Below are 19,622 nucleotides of genomic sequence, written 5' to 3'. Positions count from 1 at the left end.
TTGGGAGAAAAATAGATGGGTGTTATTTACTGGCTTCCCTCGCAAAAAGACACACACACAAAAAAAATCACCAAAATCTTAACTCTGTGGTTAGATTAATTAAGCAGTACTTTAAAATCTAAACAATAAATATGAAATAGTATAGTATAAGTCCTCACTGTCATTAACTATCTTTGTAGTTGTGACTGCAACTGGAGACAAGAAAGTCAAGACGACACTGCATGACAGGGACAGCATGACCTGCAGTGTGACAGCAGGATGAACAAGAGGGCACAAAGCTTTGTGTAGGAAGAATGGCTCAGAAGTGGCAACAGGGATTCCAGCTTCCAGGATGAAAAGCCCCCTCCTTTTCTGGGAGCTGCCATCCAGAGACAGAGACAGCGACAGCAGCAATCGGATGCCATGAGGAAGGGACATGGTGGGCATCAGCTCCTGAGCCTGCTCCCACCGTAAGGAGCTGGACAAAGGAAGTTTCCCAACACTGAACCCTGAGCTCAGAGAAGGCATAAAGAAAGTTACACAGACATTAAAGACAGGGGACAAACCACTCACAAAGGCACTAGTGGGAAAAGTAAAGGAATTTTAACAGGGACTATTAGTACTTCAAAGAGATAAAGCCAATACGCCACATGTTAATACACAGACAATGAGTATACATAGGGGGTTTGTGATAGTCTTTGAGTTGAATATACTTTAGAAATGTTTCCTAGAAACACCTTTTATAAGATAAATTTTTCAAAAGGGAATGAGGAATAAACGAGACCTTCTGCACTGACTTCTAATGTCCAGCCACCCCAACCCAAGGCTGCAACTTGTCCTACATAAGCTATGAGGCTGGGGAGGAGGAAAGGTCACCTGGGTAGGTGTGAGTCCAGCTACATCCAACACAGCTCCACTGTACCCCACTCAGACCCACCGAGAGCCTTTTATACAAAACTGACAGAAAGCATGGTTCTTGGTGACAGAGTGTTCTAGCAGGAAGCCTGAACAAACGTTGACTTTCATGACTTTGGGAATTCATCCTACTCTCCAAAAGGATCCTCTATCAACAACGTAATTCTGGAAGATGAAGAATGATGAGGGGTAGGGGTGAAGACAAGTGGAGGGAGAATGTTCATGGGAATCTACAAGGCAGACAGAATTTGTATTAAAAAAAAAAAAAAATCCGGCCTGGCTGGTTGGCTCAGCGGTAGAGCGTCGGCCTGGTGTGCGGGGGGGACTTGGGTTCGATTCCCGGCCAGGGCACATAGGAGAAGCGCCCATTTGCTTCTACACCCCCCCTCCTTCCTCTCTGTCTCTCTCTTCCCCTCCCGCAGCTGAGGCTCCATTGGAGCAAGGATGGCCCGGGCGCCGGGGATGGCTCCTTGGCCTCTGCTCCAGGCGCTAGAGTGGCTCTGGTGGGCAGAGCGTGGCCCCTGGTGGGCGTGCCGGTGGATCCCGGTCGGGCGCATGCGGGAGTCTGTCTGACTGTCTCTCCCCATTTCCAGCTTCAGAAAAAATACAAAAAAAAAAAAAAAAAAAAAATCCTTGAATTTTAGAATAAGAAGGGCCATCTCATCCCCAACCCTCAAATATCTGGGCTGCAACCACTGCCACTCTAACCCGTGCCTATGGGCAAGGAGGGTCCGAGGATACTCCCACTGACCCGCCACTGCAATGAGGCTGCAATGCAGTTCTTTGGGATAGTCACACCCGAGATGAGAAAGGGCCTCTTTTCTGGAAGTGAGCCAATGTCATCTGGCTTTCTGCTTGAACCCACGGCAGACTGGAAGCCCACCCCGAGGGTCTCTCCTGCCATCCTGAACCCACCCCGAGGGTCTCTCCTGCCATCCTGAACACCACAGCACCCGTCCTCCACAGGCTCCCTCCCAGGCAGCTCGTCCTCCAGCCAGTGCCCGCAGCCCATACCTCCGCCAGCTCCCGCTCACTGATACTTCTGGTGGCGCTTCCTTTCTTCCTGGTGCACAGCTCTCCCCCGGTGGCCCTGCCGTCCCCTCTGGCATAGCTGTGCACAGTGAGCACTCCCATTTGCCCTTGGGCTTCGCAGGACAGAGGCTCACTGGTTTCTGAATCAGAAGAAATGGAATCCTGTGATGAACTGGAGCCCAGGCTAGAAGACGACTTCTTTTTGGAGCCTGAGAAGATAAGGCGTTCCCCTATAGAGGCAGGATTCACAGAAAGATCCAAGGCAGCCACTTCTTGTTCCTCCTCCTCTTCCTCTTCCTCCTCCTCCTCCTCTTCTAGTTTGACGTTTTTAAGCTCTTCAAATTTTACTTCAGTGGAGTCAGAATAATCTGAAACACACATACACATTGTATGTAGCCAACCTTCTCCTGCGTGCCTGTGCTTCGCTGAAGGCAGCGACAAAGCACAAAGAACACGGGTGGTGAGTGAGGCCTGGCCTTGAATTCAGCTCATCGCCTACAGGGCCCTGTGTGCTGAGGGGCTAACTGCTCATCCTCTCTGGGCCTCCAATTTTGTCTCCTGTAATAAGACGACATTACCAGGCTTTTGTGTACAACATGGAGCATAGCCTGGCACACGGGAGACACTCGGGAAGTGACAGCTACCATTTCCTCAGGAGTCTCCTGCAGAAAATGAAGCTCAGGAAAGACCTAGCTCCCCCAGGGTAGAAAATCTGAATAGAAGGCAGCCGCAGTGACAAGGTCTTGTCAGTGCAGAGGTTCTTCAAGCCTGACTCGGGACTGATACAAGCTCCTCCCCAACAAATCTACCCTCCACAACCTTCTGAGGGACTGCTCTAGAACACTGTGCCCACACTACTCCCTTCCTAAAATACAAATGGCTCCTCAAGATTCTGAGTGAGCAAACCTCAGGAGGCAGGCAGTCCCTACAGCATCTCACTTCCACTTCTCTAGCCTCATCTCCTGGTGACACACCTGTCTTCTACCCTTCTGCCTCCATATTCAAATCACAGGCAATCACTATCAGTTCCCCAAATAGAGCATGTCATCTCCATGACTGTGCCCCTGCTACTTCCCACGGGACACCCTTCCTACATCCCCCACTCTGCCTGGAAAATTCCTACTAACCTGTAAAAGCTGGTTCATCATCACTTCACCAAAGCCTTCGGCGCTTCCCTGACCCCTCAGCTAGCAAAGAAAGGGGCCTTTCTCCTGTTCCTCATCCACCGTGCGTGTTCCTAACCAAAGTGCTCCTCACACTCAGACCTGTTCTCCCTGTTCTCTTACTTGTGACCCTGCACTAAATGTGGCATTTGACACAGAACAGAACACAGTTGGGGTTGTAGGAAAAAATATCATAACCAACTGACCTGGGAAGGGAAGAGGATCTTCGACCTGCCGCACGGAACTGTGGGTGGGCCTCACGGGGGCGAGGGCAGCCTGGCACTCCGTCATGTCGTACTGCCCGGAGCCCAGCTCCTCCTTGGGGAAGAGCTCGCTCTGACTGACCTCCTGTGGTATTTCAAGACAAACTCGGTGCCTCTTTGTCCCTATCCGGTGCTTGGCCAGGCTGCAAGGAGGAGGGCAAGCTTTTTAAGAACCCACATGTGCATTCACTTCCACAAACACGGCCACACACAACCCAAACATGAGGGGCCAGAGCCTGCCAGGTTAGCTTCACACTTTGGTGCTATCTCTTATTTGTGGGGTTGAGACAAGGGACTTCACCTCTGAGTCTGGTCCAAGCAAATGGAAAACTGGGATATGACCACCTACCTCACAGACGTAATGTGAGGCTTCAAGAAAGGATGCAGAGTCGCCAAGAAAGCGCCTGGCATAAAGCAAGTACCCACATGCGCCCCTCCTTTCTTCCCCACGTGGCCCAGGATACATGATCCCAGAGGATGGATCCTCTGGCTCAGGCACGAATGAGGCCGCCCAACGTCAACACACCCCTCCCTTGCTCTTGTGAGCCTCAGTCCCACTACCACACTATTTTTTTTTTTAAAGGGACAGAGAGAGAGTCAGAGAGAGGGATAGATAGGGACAGACAGGAATGGAGAGAGATGAGAAGCATCAATCATCAGTTTTTCATTGCGACACCTTAGTTGTTCATTGATTGCTCTCTCATATGTGCCTTGACTGCGGGCCTTCAGCAGACCGAGTAACCCCTTGCTCGAGCCAGCGACCTTGGGTCCAAGCTGGTGAGCTTTTGCTCAAACCAGGTGAACCCACGCTCAAGCTGGCAACCTCGAGGTCTTGAACCTGGGTCCGACACTCTATCCACTGCGCCACCGCCTGGTCAGGCTACCACACTATTTTAATACATGGAACGCTTCACGAATTTGCATGTCGTCCTTGCATGGGGGCCATGCTAATCTTCTCAGTATCATTCCAACCTTAGTATGTGCTGCCAAAGTGAGTATCGCGCTGTCCTTTTGTAAAAAGCTTTCATATGAGCCTAAAGTGTGGTGGCGCAAGTGGATAAAGCATCAATCTGGCATGCTGAGGTCACCAGTTTGAAACCCCGGGTTTGCCCAGTCAAGGCACATAGAAGAAGCAACCATGAATTGAGGATTCCCATTCCTCCCCCTTTTCTTTCTCTCTCTCCCCTCTAAAATCAATAAATAAAACTTAAAAAAAAAATTTTTTTTTTAAATAAAAAAACTCATATGAGAAAATGTGACTTTTCTGGCTCAGAGGGAGCCATGCCTGGCACATGTGTGACCCTCACTCCAGCAGACCACGGGCCGACCAACAGGTGCCATCACTCCTGGGTAACAGACACAAGTGGGTCTAAATGCCCTCATTCTGAGGGTCCTGGAGTCTTTACCAAGAAGCAAACTCCCTCAGCTGTGACTCAAACACCCCACTTAAAAATAGCCTCTCAGCTTAAAGTTATGGGGAGCTGCCCAGACAACCCTTCCTCAAACAGCTGCTGGGTTACCTTCTCTGCAGGTCATCCTCCTCTCCACCGCTAACCCCTTCCATGTCCTCCTCTGGGCACTCCTCCTCATTCGCGGCTCTTGGGGGCAGTTCACTCTCCTTAAGAAACTCAGCAGCTTCGGGCGTGGGCAGGGTATGGTCGATAACTGTGCTGTCCTTCCCAGCTTTCCAAAGTTTGTACCTTTCTGGCTGGAACTTCCTCACAAACACATCCATGGAGATCTTCACCATGTCCTTTCTACAGGAGCACTGTCACAAGCAACCAGAGTCAGTGGTTGGCAAACTCATTAGTCAACAGAGCCAAATATCAACAGTACAACGATTGAAATTTCTTTTGAGAGCCAAATTTTTTAAACTTAAACTATATAGGTAGGTACATTCCTTATCGAGGTAGCGCCCACACGTGGTATTTTGTGGAAGAGCCACACTCAAGGGGCCAAAGAGCCACATGTGGCTCGCGAGCCGCAGTTTGCCAACCAGAGGGACTCTAAACTCATTTAACTGCTTCCACCTGACCCTCACATCCCATTCTTCTCCATTCAGGTGGAAAAGGTCCAAGACAGTTTAAAGGCAAACTATTTGGGTTCAAGGCTGAAGGCATACTGTTCTTGCAGAACCTTCACACGTAGAAGGCAGCAGGGGAAAAGGGGAGGAAAAGCATGGTGCTGGAGAGTCCGCCCAGGCCCCCTAAGGGTAAACGGGGGACCATCGCAGATGAAGCTTTGTACTTGGAACCCGGCGGTCAACATCCACCTTCCCGCTGATATCTATCCAAGCCAGGACCATACAGCGAGACTATTCCTGACCAAAGGTCCAGACCTGCTGCTTCCCCTCAAGTAAAAGTAAACCCATAAGAATTTCTCAACAGAGAGATCCCGGAGTGGCTAAAGCAATAAATATCAACGTGGAAGGGGGCGGGGGGATTAATGCCCAATGGACTTAACACATGGAAACCTCACAAATTTTTAATGAACACAAGATGTTTGGCACTTTTGCACATTCCCAGCCACTTGGTTTCTGAATTCCAGAAGTTCAAAGAGAAGTTCTAATCACTAGCCAGTGTACCTAAGAAGCAGACATTCTGAGGCATGGCGTGACACAGAGAAGCCCAGCAGACTCACCAGCACCGCTTGTTTGCCATACTCAATCCACCGCCGGGTAGCAAAATTCGTAGACTCCGCACAGTTGAAACCGTGATTAAAGCCGGCATGGTAGCCGTAAGGGAAAGTGATCATAAACTCTCCAGCTTCCTGAGTCACCTGAACAAGAGCACACACAGGAAGCAGCTGCATCAAATCGCAGAAGTCGGCAGAACTGGAACTCTGAGCTCCAGCTCTGCCTCCACTTAGCCAAATAACCAAGGGTAAGTCATAAAACCACTAGGGTCTTGGTGTCTTCTCTAAAAGGCAAAGGCCTAACTTACCAGATGCCATGACTATAATAACCATTCTTGCAAAGGAACACCGTTCAGGGGATCTGACTCTTCTTTGGTACCAGGAAGGCAGAGTAGCCCCTGAGATCAAGGTGTTGCACAGGCTAGCTCTGGCCCATGCCTGGCACAAAGTAATGTTTCACAAAGAATAAAGTTCCTCTGTGAAACAGACCAGAAAGGGTGGTTCCCGTGTGAGCCCAAAGACTTCTACATGTAAAACTAGCTCACCTTATCAAAGGGAATTCCATATTTCTTCAGCATTAAAGGAGAAATCAACGTCATCTTATGGCGGAGAAATGCCTCACAGCTTTGAGCACTTCCTGGGAAAAAGCCTGTTGAATTGAAAATAGGCACAACTGTTCCACACCAGCTCCGTAACCCTGCACTGCTTCCCACCTATGCGTCTCATCTGGACAATAAGGAGGAGACACCAACAATGTGATCTCTGTGGACCCTTCTGGCTGCAGACCAATTCCAAGACCCCACAGGGAGCCTCTGGGCTTTCCTGTGCAGGCTGTTTCATGGGTAATCCAATTGTGTGGAGAACTGAGATGACCCAAGCAGCCTCTTGTCTTATAAAGAGCCTTGAAACTATTGAAGACCTTTCTCCAGTCACCTGTATCCTCAGTCGTTTGTTAGTAACACATCTACTACAGCGCAGACTACTAAAGCTCTCTTGAAATGCACCCTCTAGAGGAATAAATCAATGTCCACTGAAAAAGAAAGCATAAAAATTCAACTTCGACTTTTTAACATTTGGGTTTCTGGCAGAAGAATCAGACCCAATATGACGAGTACACAATCTCTGGTCAAATAAATCCATGCCTGATGAAACTGAGGCAGAGACGGTGTAAAAAGGAATTACTAAGTCCCTTCCCAGGACAAAGTGGGGAAAGACTCTGACTTCAGTTGCTCCATTAGAATAATCAATCTAGTTACCAGTCTAGCAGTCTGGCTTACCCCTCACCTGCAGGCCTGAGAATGGACATGTGAGAATCTGGCCACAGAGAAGGGACACTTTAGAGCAATGCACACAGCTCAGAGGGTCTGGCCCAGCTATGGAGACACAGTACCTTTGGCGAGGCGCTCCAACCGCTTGCCGTGCTCAGGGGGGACAGAGTACCTGCAACCACATAAAAACATTGGACGCTCAGCAGAGGACAGTACAGGAGCTAACGGGCTCGTTCTCACTTTCAAAACAGCTCAAAGCTCAAAATATCAGCTTTCTCAACTTCTCAACTACAAAAACGAGAAAGGAATCTGGAGAAATGAAATATTAGACTGTTTGGGCAGAGGAGTGGGAATCCCGCACAGAAATGTGAGTGAATTTCTTTCTTTCATATTCACCCATTAATATGTGCTGAATATTTACCATGAACCAGGATTTAGGTATACACTCAGTGTTGCTCTCCTTTATGTTATTAATGAAATGAAATGGAAGGATGGCAGAGTGCTCCTGGGAGAGTGTGAAAGGCCTAACTGGGAGAGGAGAAGAGAGGATAAAAAATGGAAAACAAGGTCAAAATGAATTAGACACTTAAAGACCTGGCCGTGTATCTGCAGCCGAACCCTTCACCTCCAGTTCTCCTGATCACCCCAGTAATTACTCCTCCACCGGAAGGTTCTCTATAGACCAGAGAAATTGCTCTTCATAAAAAAAAAAAAAAAAAAGCCTGACCAGGCGGTGGCACAATGGGTAGAGCGTCAGACTGGGATGCCGAGGACCGAGGTTCGAGACCCCAAGGTCACCAGCTTGAGCACGGGCTCATCTGGTTTGAGCAAAAAGCCCACCAGCTTGGACCCAAGGTCGCTGACTTGAGCAAGGGGTTACTCAGTCTGCTGAAGGCCCGCAGTCAAGGCACATATGAGAAAGCAATCAATGAACAACTAAGGTGTCGCAAAGTGCAACGAAAAACTAATGATTGATGCTTCTCATCTCTCTGTTCCTGTCTGTCCCTGTCTATTCCTCTCTCTGACTCTCTCTGTAAAAAAAAAAACAAAAAAAAAAACAAAAAAAAATACCCCAAAAAACCATGTAGACTATTCAAAACTTTTGCAAAATTGCTAAATTTTACATTCTGAAACTCAGAGTAAGTCTACTTTACCCTTTATAACTGAGTCTAAAGATTATTCCACAACAAAAACTTCCCATCCCAAATAGCTTCATTATGAAACAAAACAGACAAGGAGCTAAGGAAATGTCTGTCAGCTAAAGGACTCTGGGCAACCTTGCACAGAAATCTTTGGGGTCCCACTTCAAATAACCTAAAGACTGTATGTAATAACCAGGAAACCTGTCCTCAACACAAGAACAAAAACTTTGGAGTAAATGTGGTGAAGACACAATAGCTTTATTTACAGAGGCTACAAATCTAGCCAACCAAGGAAGGTATTGGAACAGCAATTGTGGGGTCAAAATATCATAGGCTAAAAAAATTTTTGCCAAGATTAGAAACCGGAAAGTATTTGAAAGAAGAAAGGAAAACCCCTCGAGGGAAGAGATGTGGCTGAAGATGCTGGAAAGGCAAATGAAGATGGATACAGTTTCCATGTTTCCCCACACCCTGGCCCACACTGTTCCCTCTGGATCCCCACTCACTTCTATCCCTGAACATGGCGCCCAAACCCCTATGAACTTCCCTAACGACATTACGCTCTCTCTCAACTTTGGATCTTTGCAGGTGATTTTCCAACCACTCACAAACACTTCCCTCAGCATCCCCTCTCCTGGACCCACCATCATCCCACTGCTACGTCTTCCTCATTTGTTAGGTCTCAGCATAACTGTCCCCTCTTCCAGGAACACCCTCTCTAATCCCCACCCCTCACGTACCCTTTCCACATGGACCTACGGACTTTTCTCACGCCATGTTATTTTCTCACACTGTGTACTTCCTATCTGTGTGAGGGCAGACACCTCACCTGTCTTATTCTCCACTGTTGAATGCAGCACCATCACTAAATGCTGAGACTGAGCAATGGATCAGCATAGGGAGAGAAGAGAGAAGAAATCCTTCTCTCCCCAGCTAGACTGAGAACGGCCTGGAGAACAGGACACACATGCTGAGTAGCCTTGCATCCCCTCTCATGGTAAGAACACTGCTGCTCACCAAAGGCTTTTTCCGTGAGGAAAGAAAGCTTCCTATCATCTGAAGGAGTGACTCCAGCCTTGGAAGTCTACCTCTAAGAAATGCCTCAGGCCTGCTCAAAAAAAGAAATTAGAAAGCAGTGGGACAGCCTGGAATACTCTCTGTGGCTCTCCTACAGTGGTATTAAGTGCCCTGCCCTCTAAAGCCTGTGGCTACTCAAAGGCAATCTGAGCACCAGAGCTCCAACAGCATCTCATCACTTGAAAGCCTGTTTAATATGTAAAATGCCAATCCCACCTCAAGCCTACAGAACAAGAGTCTGCATTTTAATAAGATCTGAAGGCGGTTCCCAGGCATGTGAAAGCTGAGAGGCCCCGCTCCATCCTAAGAAGGTCCAGAGGCAACTGCAGGCTGACTTTACCAGGACTTTGGTTCTCCAAAGTGCAGGTAATTGATGCTGTACAGGTCCATGTCCTCAGTGTGCCAGGCAAAGGATGTCTTCCACATGCCGAAGTATAGATATGGGGTGTTTACACCCTCAATGGTGATCCCACTCTCCTTCTCTACCAAGTCCAGGATTGTTTTCAGCCGGCCAATATTCCACTCATCAACATGCTGCAAAGGAAATGACAGTCCAGGGCAAGTTATAATGAATATAATCTGAGGCTCTGAACCTACAAATCATGGAGCAGGTCACAGGTGAGCTGTCATCCCTAACAAAGATGGGGAATAATGTCAAAACAGCATGGCCACGAAGACCACAGCATCCCTTAGCCACTGTTCACGGCCACCACTGGAAATGACATCAAACCTCTGAAGGGCAAATCCCTCTCAGTGAACACTAATAAAAGATGAATGAAGAGGTGACAGCCACCTGTTCTAAACCCCAGGAGGAAAAGTCTGATCTGAAGCTAAAGCAACTTATGTCTAAATAAGAAAAAAGTTAAACCACAAAAAATACAAAACACAGGAATGAACTACACCAATTTGTGACTTTTCCAGCCCCAATTTCCACTAAGCAGTGTTTTCAGTAAAAAATCTACAATGTCACCCAAATCCTTTTTCTAAGTTGTCCTGGTCGGCTAGGAGCCCATCTCCTACAGGGCATTATGGACTATTACGCCCTCTGAGAACTCCCCACTCCAGGTTCTTGTACTATCTTCCTGCCATTTATGTCTCTAGGCTTCACTTCCCACCATCCAAAGAAATAGTCATCATCAAACCTTGGAATCCACTTTCAAACTCCTTTCCAATACTTTACAAAAACATTGGAATTAATCTGAGTGATAATCCCAGAAATGCCCTACAGATCTTTTTATTCGTCCAAAAACCTGTTCCAAACATTCCTTCCTTCTACATGCCATGCCAGTGCAATCTGTTAAAACAGCTTCTGCTACAGAATCTTGTTTGCGGATTCTGAACATCTAAATACATTTCTCTTCTTAAATATATACTCCTTTCATTAGATTAGTCAGTGATCTTTTTCACTGCAGAAACCACACTGCCTCTCCCCCAACAATTCATTTATTGTGATGCCCCACCCCAAGAACTCCTCAGCTACCACCCACAGACTATTCTTAACAGCCCTGGCAAAGAACACCACATCATCCTATTCAAATGTAGAGTGGGAGAAGTAACATTCAGTCACATGCAAAAATACTCCCAATTAAGGGAACACAGCACATCAGCTGGTGGGATCATTCCTTTGTTCATCCACCCATTCAGCAAGCAACTTTTAGGGGCCCACTAAGCGCTGGGCAGATAAAAATGGCCTTCCATTACAAAATTACAAAAACACTGCAGAGAGTTGCCAGTGAGTCTCACCTTTTCATAGAGAGTGCCATTCACATCTGCACCATAGATTGGGGGGTTGAAAGTAAGATTTTTCCAGTATTTCCGTTCAAGTTCTTCAAACTCACTATAGCGTGGGGTACAGTACCTTTCAAAAGTAAAAGAAGTGTTAACCACTTACAAGAGACGAAATTCATTAAGCATTATGAACAGCACAAAGCACAATTCCATTCCAGAAACAGCAAGGCATTTCAAGCGACTACAACATAACCTTGGCCTTAAAGGCTCTAAGACACAGTAACTCTCTCCTTATCCCTTCCATGAGCTCTGGCTCCAAAGGTCATGTACATGAAGATGTAGGCCCATCTTCTTTAAGAATCATGGTATCAGTCCTGGCTGGATGGTTCAGTGGTAGAGCATCAGCCCAGCATGTGGAGGTCCTAGGTTGGGCACACAGGAAAAGCATTTGCTTCTCCACCTCTCCCCCTCCCCCTTCTCTCTCTCTTTATTTCCTCTCCCACAGCCTTAAAGCTCATTTGCGAGCATGAGATGGCCCCAGATGGGCAAAGTAGATCCCAGACCGGGTTGCAGGGTAGGTCCCGGTCGGGCACATGTGGGAGTCTATCTTTCCTCCTCTCACCTAGAAAAAGAAGAGAAAAAAAGAAGCATGGTATGTTCAACTCTTTGAAGAGAATCTATTAAAGCTACACCTCACTAGTTAAAAGTGGCCTGTCCACCCAGAGAGAAAATAAACTTACAAACTTGTGAGATCCAAGAACCGCAAATCTCTAAACAGTTGACCCTTGAACAACACAGGTTTGAATTGCGCAGGTCCACATACACATGGATTATTTTTCTTTAAAGGTATTTTTTTCTCTTCCATATGATTTTCTTAACATTCTTTTCTCTAGCTTACTTTAACACAGTGTATGATTCATATACAAAATGTGTTAATAGACTGTTCATGTTATCAGTAAGCCTTCCAGTCAACAGCAGGCTATTTATTAGTAGGTAAGTTTCGACCCTGGCCAGGTGGCTCAGTTGGTTAGAGCACTGTCCTGATATGACAAGGTTGCAGGTTTGATCCCCAGTCAGTGCACATATAAAAGTCAACCAATGAATGCATAAATAAGTGGGACAACGAACTGGTGTTTCCCTCTTTCCCTGAAAGCAAAATTTAAAAAAAATTTTTTTTAAACGTTTTGGGGGAGTCAAATATTACAAGTGGATTTTTGACTTAATGAGATGGGGGCGGGATAGTCAATGCCCCACCCCTACATTGTTCAAGGGCCAACAGTACATCCACAGACACCACAACCCAACAGGCGGCGAGGAGCTGAGGCCCTGGCACAGCCTGGCACTTGTGTGAAAGAAGTGGCTCCACGGGGCTCATCTGCAATGTCGCTGCCTCATTTCCAGCACCCAATGCAGTGGCTAACATTCAATAAATAATCGCTTAAAAACAAAACAGTTTAAAAACTACTTAAAAATTATTACATAGAAATTTTAAAAAATAGTAATACATAAACCTAATAGGTATTTGTAAATGCATTCTGTAACTCAAACAGCAAAAATATAACAAGAGGATAAAAAGTGGAAGAAAGTGGAGGGCATGATGTGGTGTGTAGATGGTATTACAGTGAGTTATACACTTGAAAACTATATGGTTTGGCAAAGTATGTCAACCCAATAAATTTAAAAACAAATTTTTAAAAAACAGTGGAAGCAAAGACCAAAATGAAATTGTGTGGAGACAATGAGGTGAATGAGAAAAAAAAAATCTTACTTTAAATACTGGCTTACACTTTGATGTCAACCTAACAAATAACAAAGTTTAGAACCCTAATGTTCCTTTTGAAATATAAATGACCCATCTCCAACTGATCTGCTTTACAAGTTTCAATTTTTACCTCCTGGGTTTTGCTAACCATGCAGATAGAAATCAAGGGTAAGAGTCTATTGTATTTCAAATGAAAAGACAAAGGACTGTTTAATTTAAAAAGAAAAGAGACTGTGAAAGAGGAAAAAGCCTACCATATGTTGACAAGAAGAGAAGGCAGGCACAGGAAGCTGAGGCCTCTGGTGCAGGCCCATGTGAAGCGGAAAGCAGGTGTGCTTGGTACCACACCTCCCCTCCCCCTGCTCTGCAGCTAGAAAGCAGACATAGAGGATGACACAGCCTTTCAGCCACAGAGCATGTCATACTTCCTCAACACGCTTGTACATAGATTATCTCATCAGACAGCAGGTTGGCCAGCAATATAGATGTTTTAAGTGTTAAGCTGTCAGTGAAACTGGAAGACCACACTTAGAACTGTGATAAGCCAAAGGAAAAGAAGGCGAAGCGCAGAAATAGAAAGAGCGAGATGCGATGTGAGAGAGAGATGATAACGCACATGAAGCCATGCCCCAGAAGTGTGAACACTGGCGAGCGACAAATCTAGCTCTGGCCTCGTTCACAGTAAAGGCACACGTCTGACTGGCTGAACTCAAGACGTGTAGATCTAAAATGCTCAGGAGAAAAAGCAAGGGAAAAGGGAGGAATCCCTTGCAGAAACCCAAACTTAAGGGGCAGTATGGGAAGGGAAGAGATCCAAGGAAAAGGGTCAAGAAGGAGCACTGAGAGCTGATGAGGGAGACAGTGTTCACTCACTGCACACCTGAGGTCAAATGAGAGCTGAGTGTAACAAACAGCAGAGAACAACAACTGAAAACAACAGGCCTAAACAAAGAGAGGTGTTTCTAACAGAGAGAAGGTACAGATGATGAAGAATGAAGTCAGAGAAAACAGTGACCAGCTTGGCAATTCATTAACATTTTGTTAACGCTGACATTGTGTTCACGTTAAAGCAGCCTTATGGTAGAGGATTCTGTGCATGATTAAAGACAGAAGTATCCAAAAGAAGAGATTAAACCACTATGGCCACTTTTAGGTAAGCGGGCGGTATCAATATGTCTGGCAATAGCTTTTGAACCAACTCCAACTTTCTCCTTTGGAAATCTACAACTTACCAGAGTCAGAAAACGATGCTACTTGTGATGCAAAAACAATGAGATTACTTTACATAAGAGTATGAATAAGGTTAGACTGTGACACATACTGAGAGAAGAAAATGCCTCTTTTATAAAAAGGTCAGAAAGGGAGACAACAACTAGAGCTGAGGAAATCGGTCTTCAGGACAGTTGCAGTCTTAAGGACAGCTGTGGAGAAAGTTAGGTCCTAGATGCTATGACAGGTAAAGGAAGTAATGTGTTTCCACTCACTTGTCACTATTGGCTATCTTGCGGAACTCTCGAACTGTCATGGCTTTCTTCTGTATGTTGTACTGAGTAAAGAGGCCAGACTGCCCAGTCACCAGCTGCTGGATGGGAGCAGGAATGACCAGATCATCAATGTCATCGTAGGACACTCGAGGTTTCCACTCCTTGGGAGGAACGACCTGTAGGGTACACAAGAACAAAGATCAGGAAACCTGGTGAGATGGCTGGCATCCAGGAAATGTGTAGGCTGCTATCCATCTAACAGTCCATTTTTCTACAAAGTTACTTTGATTTAACCACACTTATCCAAACTCAGCAAGTCCCACTGTCATGTTAACCCTGATCCAGTTCTGCCACTAACTAGCTGCCTAGCTGCCATGCCCTAAGGTAATTAAAACTTGTTTCTCAGCCTCAGTTTCTAATCTGGGCACCAAGGGAGGAGGTCGACCCGCTGATTCTCTCTCAATCTCACAGAAAGCCCATGTGGGAAGCCAAATTACTAGCAGAGCGCTGGCTGAGTGATATGAGAACGAAAAGTTGAATAGCGCAAGCACTGGATGACAGATAAAAACACAAGCACCGCCTGACCTGTGGTGGCACAGTGGATAAAAGCATCGACCTGGAATATTGAGGTCGCTGGTTCGAAACCCTGGGCTTGCCCTGTCAAGGCACATATGGGAGTTGAAGCTTCCTGCTCCTCCCCTCCTCTCTCTCTCTCTCTCTCTCTCTCTCTCTCTCTCCCCCCCCCTCTAAAATGAATAAATAAAAATTTAAAAACAAAACAAAACAAAAAAAAAACACAAGCACCATCTCCACCAAGAGGGTGGAAGCACCGCAGCAGCCCTGCCACACTGGCTCTTCACCTTCCTTTTATTCCAAGCAGCTCCCCCACCACCTAAGAGAGAGATGCTTCAGATGTTAATGAAAGGAATTAGCTTGCAAATAGGACAGCTTACACCCAGCTCCTCACCCTGCCCGGTTTTCAGTAAAACTCAGTTCTTCCCAGCGTTCATTAAGGAAGTCTTAGAGCTGCCTAGTCACAAAGCCACTGCTGAAAAAGCCCACCCCTCACCTTGGCCAGCCCCGCCCGATGAGCTCCTTGGGATTCAATGTAGGCGATGTATCGACTGAAGTTTCGGAACTCCTCCATCGTGGGATAAAAGGTCATTATCCGAGCGCTGGGATTCAGGGTTTCAGATTCAGAAGCCATTTTCCCTCCTTTCTGAGGTCACTTTAGTCAGGTAGGAATCTGAAGAAATACATAAAAGCATAAAATTATATAAAATGTAATTAAAATTAAATGCTGGGAATGTCAGTGCTGAAAACAGTCAAAGATAATGTGAAAATTCTGAAGAAGTATTAAGGCCTCACACATGGAATGTGCCTCTGAATAAGTTATTTAAATGAACTAGAAATATAGATAGAAAAGGCTGTTTAAAAGAACATGATGTATAAACATTGCATGTATTCAAATCTCATTTAAATGGAGACACTTCCAGCTGAAAAAGAGAAATTTTAATTATTTAATTGTTGGTCCTATCTAACAATACAGCTACCCAGCCCATATTTTACCCTTATCCTTTCAAGCTGCTCCCTTATTTACACCTAATTGCTTCTCAGAATATTAAACATAATATATTACAACCACATTTAAAAAGCAACCTATGGCCCCAGCCAGGTGCTTGTGGCTCAGAGTGTCATCCGGACCTGCCAAAGTTGCAAGTTGGATACCGGTCAGGGCACATACAAGAATCAACCAATGAACACATAAATAAGTGGAACTATAAATCGATGTTGCCCTTCTCGCTCTAAAAATTAATTAAAAAAAAAAAAAAAAAAAAGCAACCTATGGGCTCCCTTCTCAGCAACAGCTTTGAAATAGGATTCTAGATTCCTAAGAAAAGTTAGCTATAAGATTACAAAGTTTAAAAAAGTACTTTTTAAAAAGGTACTTTGATATTAGTAGCATGAGCTATGATTCTTAAAATCGTATCCAAACTAAAACAAAACAAACAAAAAAATCATATCTAAACCAAAATGCAGTTTCAGCAGTACTTAACAAAGTCAAGCTAGACTGGTTCAATTGCACTGTACCCAGAACAACTCTAAGGACAAAATTTAAACAGGCAATAAATGGGCTGGCAATACAGGACAAACTTCATAATTGACTGGGAAAAAGGAAATACTTTGTTTTTAGATGAGGTCTCCAGCTAAGTGGGTACATTTCCATTACCAGATATAACAAAAAGACAATTACAACTGAGTAAGAACCAAGCATACCAGCTAAAAAGTACCAGTTAAAAAGCAAAAACTTACGTCCTTTCCTCTAGGAAACTCCAGAACTCCCCCAATCTGGGCCTCAAAGCCATGGCAGTTCAGCTCCAAAAGTGCCCTAGAGAGCTAGAGAGCTAAGAGGGGAGGAAACTACAATACCTCCAACCTACCAGCAACATTGTGACAGCCTGGGAAGACAATATGGAGAACTAAGGTAAAAGACCAGACAGGCCTCTACCCACATCTCCCAGGCTTCCATTTCACCAAAAATAAAGTGTGCCCTGGCCAGGTGCTCTTCATGCACTTTGCCAAACCTTTGCATGGCAGTATAATGTTATCCCTGTTTTACATATCAGGAAATGTGCTCACAGTCCTGTAATGCACTCTGGTGCTCCTTCCACTACTCTATGCTGCCTACATAATAATAATCTCCACCTAGACTAAGCCCTTTAAAAGGGCAGATCCAAGTGTGGAGAAACTTAAAGTTTATTCAATTTTGAAATCTCAAAAAAAAAGTACAAAATATCTTAGTTTTGCAAATTTTACCAAAAGATACAATCATGTGAAAACTATTAGGGCCGATCGCCTCTGGCCTTATTCATCTTTGTATGCCCAGACCCAGAACAATACAAGGCACAAAGTAACCACTCAGTAACTGCTGAATAACTGATTTCCCTGCCCTCACCTCTGTTGCTCATTCCCTTTGTTCAACCTAGGATTCCCTTCCCCCAACCTATTCCCTGGGGAAAGCTCCTGTTCCCTGACACCTTCCCTCTACTATCCAGCAACAAAGCCTAGTGGTTTAAGAGCACCGGCTCCAGAGTCAAAGCAACTCCGGTCTCTGCCATTTATTAGCTGTGTGACCTTGGCTGTGTGAGTTGCCAGCGCCTCGGTTTCTCCACCTGTAAGATGGGGATCCCAGCCTCCCTGCTGGCAGGGTTGCTGTGATTAACTCAGATGATGCAAGCAAAATGCTAAGCACTAGGCCCGGTATTTAACCACTCTATATAGGTAGCTATTGATAAAAAACCACTTCAAACTCCCGCCCCGTCTCTTCTCAAACGCTCCCGCGGGTATCGCTCCCAAGACAGCCCCCAGCTCCCAAGGTCCCCGAAACTCACGGTGTAGAGGCCCAGCCCCTCTCGGCCCCGCCGTCTAGGCGAGAGGGGCCCGGCCGCAGGAAGAAAATACGGCCCAACAGACCCGCCCCCCTTCCCGGCAACCATTGGCCAAAAGAAATTGGAAAGGACCAATTTCAGCATACATTCTAGAAGCTCCTGCTTCCATTGGCTGAGAACCGTGCCCATCACAGACTCCTCACCCCTCCCCCACCGGATCTCACGGTCAAGGCCACAGCTCCAACAAATCTTTAAGATTCCAAAACTCGATGGTTCTTACCTAAATCCCACCGCCCCGGCAGGGCTAAGGCCCACCTGCTTTCACCACTGGCCGATCTCACTGCTTTTTCTTCTACCAAAGAACGGAGCTCCGCCTCCTCTAAAGTCGGCCTCGGCGCAGCCGCACAGTTCCCCACAGAGTCAACCAATTCGAGAGTCACGATATATCTCAAACAACCAATGAGCACAAGCTGCAGGCGCCCCACGTCCGGGCATATCAATCCGCTCAGCCTATGAGCGTCCTCTCGGGCTGTTGCCAGGAGGAAACGCTGTACCACTCGGGACCGCGGCCACTAAGCATCTCCACTGTATGGAGGAGCCTGCCTATCATAGGGACGCTTCTGGCCTCCCCTTAGCTGATCAGGATAGAAAGGGGCGAGTGCCTAGAACTGAGATGGGAAGGATAAGGGCGAGAGGTTACTGTGGGATTCTTCTGTGGGGCAGAACCTTTTAGGGGTGAGTAGGACCCTTGCCTAAGGTAGCACTGTGCTAGGAGCCTTTAAACGGCAGCTTCCGAGGTCAAGGAATTCCTATTAAGTTGACAACTTTTCCTGGTTTGCCCGGGACTGACTGCCTTGGTTTTTAAAACCGAAAGTCCCGTGCCCTGGGAACCCCCTCACTCGCCGGCACAGCGGGACATTTCTTGAAGGGAGCCATGCCTGTATGGGAAGGAGCTCTGCGGGTTATTAGGACAGGTCCTAAGGGCGATGTCCTTAAGAGTCATTAAAAAGTAGTTCTCCAGTGAGCGGGGATTTGGGGGCCATTAGGAGCAGCTCTTGGGGAAGAGATCCTGGGAGTCCTTAGACGCATTGAGGTTGGGGTGAGAGGGTTCCTAGAAGTCATTAGGAGTGGGTAGTGAGTCGCTTCGATTAAGGAGCTCCCAGATTGTCAAGGGTGATGGGAAAAGAGGCGTGCAGGACACTCTGATGAGTCAAATAGAAAAGTAAAATACCTACAACCACTCATAAAAAAAATGTACGAAATTACCCATAGATGAGTAATATTGTAGTGCACTGAAAAGAGCTATAGAATCAGGTTTGTGTTCCAAACCAGTGCTCCTCTAAGCCTGGAATTTCCCGTCAATGAAATGGAAAAGATAATGCTAGCCTTGAAGGATTGTTAAGTAGGCAAAAGGGATGGTATTACATACAGTGATACGGACTTGAACCAATCGCGATTTATAATCATGCTTCTCCCTCCTTATTCCCCCAAAAGCAGAGTTCTGTTTCCAAAAAGACAAGGGAATGACCGTTGGGTAGTCAACCAATAGTCTTCCACAATTATAAAGTTTTTCTCTCTTGACCTAGTAAGATTATGCTGGGTAGCTCACAAAATTGCTACCAGTCTGAAGAACCCAGTTTGGGGGATATATGAGAAAAATCACAACAAATCATGCAGAATTCATCCACCACTGTCCTTGCTGCTGCCACCAAAGCACATGATCCAGCTCTCAAAAAAAGACAAACCCCCAAAAAATTATATATGAAAGAAAAAGAAAAAAAAGAAG

At 46.0% G+C, this 19,622-nt stretch overlaps 1 protein-coding gene and 1 non-coding gene across 4 annotated transcripts in view; both read right to left on the bottom strand.

The window, feature by feature from the left end:
- The window catches only part of KDM4A (lysine demethylase 4A), a 47,009-nt gene extending 28,763 nt beyond the window's left edge, over nucleotides 1–18,246 (bottom strand). The window contains exons 1-12 of one of the 3 annotated variants that reach the window (XM_066376075.1): nucleotides 17,840–17,874; nucleotides 16,761–16,906; nucleotides 15,517–15,693; nucleotides 14,448–14,623; nucleotides 11,217–11,331; nucleotides 9,814–10,007; nucleotides 7,377–7,426; nucleotides 6,532–6,635; nucleotides 5,993–6,130; nucleotides 4,873–5,120; nucleotides 3,296–3,495; nucleotides 1,909–2,294 (exon numbers count right to left, since the gene is read on the bottom strand). In XM_066376075.1, the coding sequence (XP_066232172.1) occupies nucleotides 1,909–2,294; nucleotides 3,296–3,495; nucleotides 4,873–5,120; nucleotides 5,993–6,130; nucleotides 6,532–6,635; nucleotides 7,377–7,426; nucleotides 9,814–10,007; nucleotides 11,217–11,331; nucleotides 14,448–14,623; nucleotides 15,517–15,654 (1,749 nt within the window). In that variant the 5' untranslated portion in view covers nucleotides 15,655–15,693; nucleotides 16,761–16,906; nucleotides 17,840–17,874. Of the gene's footprint in view, nucleotides 1–1,908; nucleotides 2,295–3,295; nucleotides 3,496–4,872; nucleotides 5,121–5,992; nucleotides 6,131–6,531; nucleotides 6,636–7,376; nucleotides 7,427–9,813; nucleotides 10,008–11,216; nucleotides 11,332–14,447; nucleotides 14,624–15,516; nucleotides 15,694–16,760; nucleotides 16,907–17,839; nucleotides 17,915–18,116 lie in introns of those variants that run through there. The other 2 variants (XM_066376073.1, XM_066376074.1) reach the window with 2 other exon arrangements.
- LOC136401984 (U6 spliceosomal RNA) lies at nucleotides 4,247–4,352 on the bottom strand. Its single transcript, XR_010750901.1, has one exon. It is a non-coding gene; the product is annotated as a U6 spliceosomal RNA (small nuclear RNA).
- Nucleotides 18,247–19,622: the final 1,376 nt, after the last annotated feature.

Source organism: Saccopteryx leptura, chromosome 3 (genome assembly GCF_036850995.1).
Source record: "Saccopteryx leptura isolate mSacLep1 chromosome 3, mSacLep1_pri_phased_curated, whole genome shotgun sequence".
Lineage (NCBI taxonomy): Eukaryota > Metazoa > Chordata > Mammalia > Chiroptera > Emballonuridae > Saccopteryx > Saccopteryx leptura.
This window is presented reverse-complemented; position numbering and strand designations above follow the sequence as displayed.